Raw genomic sequence first — 7540 nt, forward strand, 5'->3', positions numbered from 1 at the left:
GCAGTACAATAATGTAGGCTAATAACAGAATTTTAGGCAAGAAAGGCAACGAGAAGTGAACACATGATGAGAACAACAAGTAATCAAATATGGACAAATACAAGTAAGACAATGAAGAAAACAACAAGAACATGTTCAACCAACAAGCTTTTTTAACATGGAATGTACAACAAGAATCACAACGCGGCACCACACCTCATAACCTCATAAAAGAATTAAAGGCATAAACATAAATACATTAATTAAAAGATAAGGATAGAGTGTGAGACTTGCATGTCTAAAATAAAGGCCTTAAGGGCTATTTATACTAAAGTGGATATTTGGCTACAAATGATCAAATACCCCTAAGCTAATTCTATGGAACTAAGTGTAGTCAATTATTACAAGTATAGCCTTCTTGATCTTGACTCCTTTAAAGCACTCCAATGCTATAATGTTGACTTGGAAATCGTTAGGCATGCTCATCCGGCGTGTATCATCCTCCCCCCTAAAGAAATTCGTCCTCGAATTTGGACATTGCGAAACCAAGAAAAGGGCAAACATAAGTACCAAGCCAATCACAATCAAAGCATTGCATGTCCAAGCTAAAAGATCAAAGATCACAATCTTGCACTCAAAAGTGACACTCTTATGATATAGCCAAGTGACATAATCAATAAAGAACACATCTCCAACACATATAACACAAACTTGACTATAAGAAAAATAATACTTATGAGAAGAATCAAGAGAGTGTAAAGTTTCATGCTTCCGACAAAATCACAATCTTGTAAAATCCTCAACAAAGTGCACACTTTTATGGTATTATCAAGTGTCATAAGAAGCAATAAAACTCATACTCTCCAATCCAAAGAAAGACACTTCACCATGATAAGAAGCAACTCCGGGGTCAAACACAAATTTTAATCCCCAAATATCTACACACTTTCCAACAACTTCACATGACAACTTAAGAGATATGTCAAACTCATCATGAATCATCATATAAAGAATATCACAATACTCAAAGTTAAGAGTCTTTACCCCAATGGCCTTAGATAAACACAAGATAAGCATAAGCCAAACGTACATACTATTCTTTCTTTTGGGCAAAAGAAAAAGTTCTTGACAAAAAGTATACCAAATTGTTAGTTCAAGGCCTTTCTTACCCTTAGCAACGTTCTCTTGTTGAACTTTCACAAAATAATCAATAAAGTTAGTTTCTTTTTACTCAAAATAGTCTGTCAAAACACCAAAAGAAACATTCTTACCTTTTCTCATAGAAGCATTGGCAAAATCCAACGAGAATGTTCTTTCAAAAGTAGGAATAAGATAAGTAAAGCAATTAATACTAGTGCTAGCATCAAAAACTTTACTTTCCTTGTCACACCTAACAAAATCATCACATAAATATGGATAAGAGTCATCAAGATCAAATACAAGAGAAGTCAAACTCATTAGAATACAAATGGAAGTTTTCTTCTTCTATATTTATGTCATTATAAGTAACTTGTTCACTCTTCAACAAGGCATCTCCACACTCACATTTGCTCATTTCACCATAAAAATTGAATTGTTTTGCCAAAGGAATGAAAATAGAATCAAAAGAATCATCAACACATTCTTCTTGACTCATTTCTTCATAAAGGTCAAAACTTTCTTCCAACAAAGTTAAAGTAGAGTCAAAAGAATCATCACATGCATCATCCCATAAAGGTGGGGTATCATAAGATTCAACATCACACACATCACTAGCTAAAGAGTCATTAAACAAAGAACTATAATCATCCAATAATGCACAAGAACTCCTAGCTAGTTGCAAGCCATAACTATTTTTCTCATAACAAGATAAAGAAGTATCAAACTCATCAATATCATAGCTATCTTTCAAACTCAAAGTGTCACCACAATCAATTAAACGAACAAGAGTAAAAGGATAAGCTATTTACCTTGAAGCTCGTCTAAAGTATTCTCTTTACCTTGAACGTGTTCATTAAATTTCAAAAGTTCTCTTGACAAGGTAGCTTGATCTTCTTCCAAGTTCATCAAAGTAGATTGAACTTCACTTGATGGCTCATCTCCAAAAGTTCCCTCACAAGATACAAAACAACTAGAGAAAGAAGAAAGGTTATTAGCATTAGAATAAGGAAAATCCTCACTCTCTTTTTGTTTTTCCTCTTTCTTTTCTCTCAATTGCTTTTCAAGCTCTTCATTCTTTTCTTGTGACAACTCATTCACTTCACTCCACATTTTCTCTCCTTTTTCCACTCTAGAGTTGTCACTTTTCTCTCCCTCACTTCTCTCTATCTTTTGTCTCTCAGCCTTACTTTTTCTCTTTGCATTTTTCAAGGATGTTCTCAAACTCATTTGGTCTCTTCCCCTTTGTTTCACTTCATTCCCCCTATATTTGTCATTGAAAACTTGTTGGATGTTGTCCAACTCATTCAAGGTGTCCTCTTGATCATGTTGAAAAAGTGGGTTGTTCATCATTCGAGGTTCTTGAGGCGGTATGAGTGGTGGAAGAGGGAGATTATCCCTCCTTGGTGGTACTTGAGGCATATGTTGGGGAGGTAGATTCATTGGTGGTCTAGGTTGGGTCATTTTGGGTGGGGGTGTTATGGGTATGTATGCTTGAGGTATAAATGGTGGTTGGTGTTGGTAGTGGGTAGGTGGTCGGTAGTTTGGTGGAGGAAAATAAGGTCCCTTTGGTGAATGTGGTCGCTTTGGTAGGTTTTGTGGTATTTGGAAATGTTGGTTATGTTGCGATTTTCCTCTTTTAAGCATTTGTCGCACTTGTGAAGGAGAGGGTGTAGTAGAGGAATTAGTAAGCGTCATACTACTCTCCCTTCCTTGTCGCCTCAAGTGAGATTCCTCCATCATGGAATTCAACCTTGAATCCATTTTGTGTTTCCATATGGTAATATTGTTAACCTTCTCACTTATGGTGGTAACCTTCTCATTTATGTCATAGAGCATTGATACAACTTCATTTATCAGAGTCGCACTCCTTGGATTACAATTAGGACTAGAAGTTTGTTTGTACTCCATGATACCTACAAAACGAGCAAACAAATTAGTAGTAAAGTCCTCACCAAGCTCACTCGATGTTGCTCAACCGTCGTGTATCACACTTTGCACCAATTGGCTTTTTGCGTGCTCAAAGTCCTAGTCGCTCTTGCCTTTTTCCGGTCAAGTAGTGAATGTCAAAATTGCTTGCAAACTTAAATCCCAAGGTTTCACAACAAGTTCCAACAGTCTTCGGGGTGGAGTGGAAGTTGTGTATTCACAAGGACGGACAATTAAAAGCAAACGGACTTGAACCAAGCAATTCACAACGAAATTAGAAGATAAAAGCACGAAACAATTGGCACGAAACAAAATTAAGCACACAAAGAACTAGGTTAAAACTTAATATGAACTAATATCAAGTTTACACTAGTTTAGAATTAACAAACAAGAAGAAAAAGATTAACAGTTGGAAGAAAAGAAAACTGGACTGAAAAATTTCTGAACTTCTGTCAAAATGCTGGAAAAATTGTTCTACGGCCAGACCCCAAACTCAGCAAATTTCCCAAACTGTGCAGGCCTTAAATTGTGCAGTAGCTGGTGCAAAACCTCTGGTGCCACTGGCAGTCATTAAGCATGTGCAGATTCAGTAAAACTGGGCAGAATCAGTTCAAACAGTTGTGGAAAATAAATGCAGAAGCAGTGCAGTATTCTCAAACTGGAACAAGCTGGTGCAGATTTGCTATTCAATTGCTGCTAAACAACTGATCAGGAGCAGTAGTTCTGAAGGTTCTGCTCAAGCTATGAAGACTTACAATCTGCAGAAAACAGTCCAAAATTGCAGGGGAACTGTGCAAAAATTATCTGCAGAAATTTTGGACTATGCAGCCTGTAGAAAAGCTTCAACTATGCAGAATTTATGCTCGAGAAGTGCGGGATATTAGCTGTGCAATCACTGGACAAAACTTATTCAAAAGAACTGCAGTTTGGATGTTAAACAAAGTAGATTTCAGCAGCTCCAATCTGGCTCAGAACCTAATTCAATTCAGCTCCTTTCTAGCTTAAGAAACAGTTCCAAAAACCTACTGATTTCCCAGCTCAGATGCTGGCCAAAGCTGCAAAATTTCAGCTGCTCAGCTGGTGCCAAATACTGAGAAGAACAGGTACACAGCTGGTGCAAAAGTGCAACAGAAATTTCACACTTCAGTGCAAAATTTTCAGTCCTCGGATGTTGTTCCAAACTGCAACTACATGGGAACTAACTGGTGCAACACTTGTGCAGAAATGGTGCAACTTATGAGGTTCAACAGTCCAAAATTCTGCAGATTTTCAGCAGATAACAGAGGAACAAACAGCACAGAAATTTTGTGGCTCAGTTGTGCAGAACACTTAACCAAACAACAGCTAACTTGAGAGCTCAACTGTGCAGATTTGCTGCCAAAGTTGCTGCAGAAAACTGATCAGAAACAACCTAAATTTCAACTGTTTGTTGCTGCAATCGCAAGAAGTTGCTGTTCAACTTTCTGGATAAAATTCTGGGCAAAAACTGGCTATCAAAATACTGATGCCCAAACCATTGAGACAATTCCGCACTCTTCAGCAGCAGCACATCTCCAAAGATAGCTCAAAACAGTGCAGAATTTTGCTGTCAAATACCTTTGGCTGAACTTGTGACAGAAAAATGCACCTTAAAACAGTCCAACCTCAAAGAATTTTATCACAAACTTCAGAAGCAAACACAAATATAAAACCAAACTGCAAGCTCTCAACAACTATGAGAATAGCATTACAAGGCTCACAAGTTGTCAATCCAACTGATGCAAGATAAGAGGAACAGTGCAAACCAACAAGAACCTCGAGTCGACTTCTGAATTCACACTCAGAAAGATCAACTCAAAGTCTCAAAGGAATTCACCCAAACATGCTTTCAACCTTCAGTAGCTACTAATTAACCAATCAGTTCATTCAAGCAATAAGCGACGCAAGTCGACTTCAATTATTCAATTCAATTAACTCAGACGATCTAGTCGATGTTCAGTTGAAACTCAATTCTCAATCAGTAACACGTAACGGCTTAGGACTCCAGCAGAATTAGAAGCTGTCTTTAAATTCCAGAACTCAATGATGAACTTCTATTCTCAATTTAGAAGAACAGACTAAAATTTCCCTTAAAACTTCCAGAAAACAACTAGTTTACAGCTTGTTTGGATGGTTGTTACATATCGTTTCATAATGTATCGTATCGTATTTTATTGTATTGTACTGTATCGTTTGATGAATACAATGTTTGGATAGATTGTGTCGTTTGCCGTCGTTTTATGATATCACACACCAGCGATATGAATAATAAACTTGCAATATAATTAAAAAAATTATGATATGGTATATAAAAAGGTAGGGTAAATGATAAAATAAAATTATTTAATAATAATAAAGGGTGAGATTGAGAGAAAAAAATAAGGTAACGACGCGACCACACCAAATCGGTCGTTATATATAGTGGCACATTTCGTCGTTACGTAACACGGATTTAACGATACGATACAATAAAATTCAAGTAACAATCAAAACAAATATCGTATTTAAAGTAACAATACTATACAATACAATAGGTAACAACCCTCCAAACAAGCTGTTAAGCTCAAAAGAACCAAACCTGATGCGTCGAGGAGTGCATAGGCTACGTAACAGTTAGATTTCAGCAATCAACACTCGAAGAAAAAATTGAACGGCGCCCAAAGATTTGCAGGTAGTTCTTCGATTGAACTTCAGGTTGCCAACCCAAACTCAACCTAAACTTCTTCGAATTGAACTCAAATGGTAACCACAAACTCCTCTCAGTAATCCGAGCAAACCCTAGTTTTCAATTTGTTCCAAGGCACACGAAATCGACGAACCCTAGGTCTTCTTCTTCTTCGAGTCGACTCCGCAGATTTGACCTAGCACCAGTTCGAATTCAGTCACAAACGAACCCAAGCTTCAGATTAAACCTCAATCGAGCTTTACCAACAAGATTAGAACACGCCCAATCGATTTCGAACTCGAAATTTTGGATCTAGAGCACAACCCCAATTTTTCGATTCGTCCGTTTCACGTCGGGTTCACCAATCTCAAACCCAAACTTCGAATCCAAGCTCAATTCAGTAATTTCAAATCAGATAATGAAGAAATTCAGAAGGTTCAGAATCAAATCGAAGGAGATAGAGCAAATATTTTTGAATTTCTATTTTGGAAACGAACAAGGAAATACATTTCTAATTGCAGTCACAAACAACGGATGAACAGTAAACTTGCTATTTTGGAAATTTTTGAATTTCTTTTATTTTTTATTTTTAGATTAGATGATAATCAAAACAAAAACCAAAGGATTAATAGAACAATCCTCAACCTCCGATACAATATGATACGAACTACGAACTAAAATATGGATATAGCGAAACACGCGGAAATAAGAGGTAGACCTATAATTGATTGGAATAATAAGAACCAATTAGGATACAAAGCCTAATTACCTCCATTAGCTCAATCAATTATAACTTTAAGCTATAAAAATAAAAGCTAGACCTACTGGAAAACAAGAACCAATTAGGATATGAAGCCTAATTACCTTTATGAACCCAATCAATTGTAACCTTAAGCTATGAAAACCCTTAAGAGATTGACAACTCTTGAAAACCCGGATAAAGTAATTAAGCAATTAAGCATTCACTACTAATTGCTCACCAATTAAGACTAATATAGCACTAATGAAAGAATAAATAAAACAATAAAAGAATTAAAGGTATAAATATAAATACATTAATTGAAAAATAAGGATAGAATGTGAGACTTGCATGTCTTCAAGTTTATCATTCATCAAGTCTATCTAAAATAAAAGCCTTAAGGGCTATTTATACTAAAGTGGATATTTGGCTACAAATGACCCAAATACCCCTAAGTTAATTTCTATGGAACTAAGTGTAGTCAATTATTACAAGTATAGCCTTCTTGATCTTGACTCCTTTAAAGCACTCAAATGCTATGATGTTGACTTGGAAATCGTGACGCTTGCTCATCCGGCGTGTATCAAAGCCTCGCAAATGCGGCTACTAACAAGCCCAGAAGATGTCGCAATTGCGACACAGATATCGCAATCCCCCCTGTCATAGTCGAAAATGCGAAGCTGGTGCTCGCAATTGCGATAACTGCAGCACCAGCACACCAGCAACCTGATTTCAGTTCAAACCCTTCTGAAACATGTCTGAAACTCACCCGAGCCCTCGGGGCTCTAAACCAAACGTGCACACAAGTCTAAAAATATCATACGAACTTTCTCGCGCAATCAAAACATAAAAATAATATCTAGAACCATGAATCGGACATCAAAACGCATGAATTTCAAATAAAAATTCAAGAACCTCTAGAATTACAACCAAGAGTCCGAATCGTATCAAACCAACTTCAAATGACACCAAAATTTGCAGCCAAGTTTCAAATAGCAAAATATACCTATTCCAAGCCCTAAAATCAAATTTCGAACCAGATAGCCAAAAGTCAACCTATGGTCAAACTTGAA

General features: G+C 36.7%; 1 protein-coding gene across 1 annotated transcript; it reads right to left on the reverse strand.

The window, feature by feature from the left end:
- Positions 1-215: 215 nt before the first annotated feature.
- LOC104108247 (uncharacterized) lies at positions 216-6842 on the reverse strand. Its single transcript, XM_009617233.4, has 2 exons — positions 5642-6842; positions 216-4647 (listed from the first exon to the last, which is right to left on the reverse strand). The coding sequence occupies exon 2, from the start codon at positions 3025-3027 to the stop codon at positions 1921-1923; it is 1107 nt and encodes a 368-aa protein (XP_009615528.1). The 5' UTR covers positions 3028-4647; positions 5642-6842; the 3' UTR covers positions 216-1920.
- Between the last annotated feature and the right edge of the window lie 698 nt (positions 6843-7540).

The sequence above is a fragment of the Nicotiana tomentosiformis genome, chromosome 7, assembly GCF_000390325.3.
Source record: "Nicotiana tomentosiformis chromosome 7, ASM39032v3, whole genome shotgun sequence".
Classification (NCBI taxonomy): domain Eukaryota; kingdom Viridiplantae; phylum Streptophyta; class Magnoliopsida; order Solanales; family Solanaceae; genus Nicotiana; species Nicotiana tomentosiformis.

Bases quoted from the DNA above. Each gene is read 5' to 3' on its own strand.
- LOC104108247 (XM_009617233.4), bottom strand. From the start codon at position 3,027: ATGGAGTACAAACAAACTTCTAGTCCTAATTGTAATCCAAGGAGTGCG.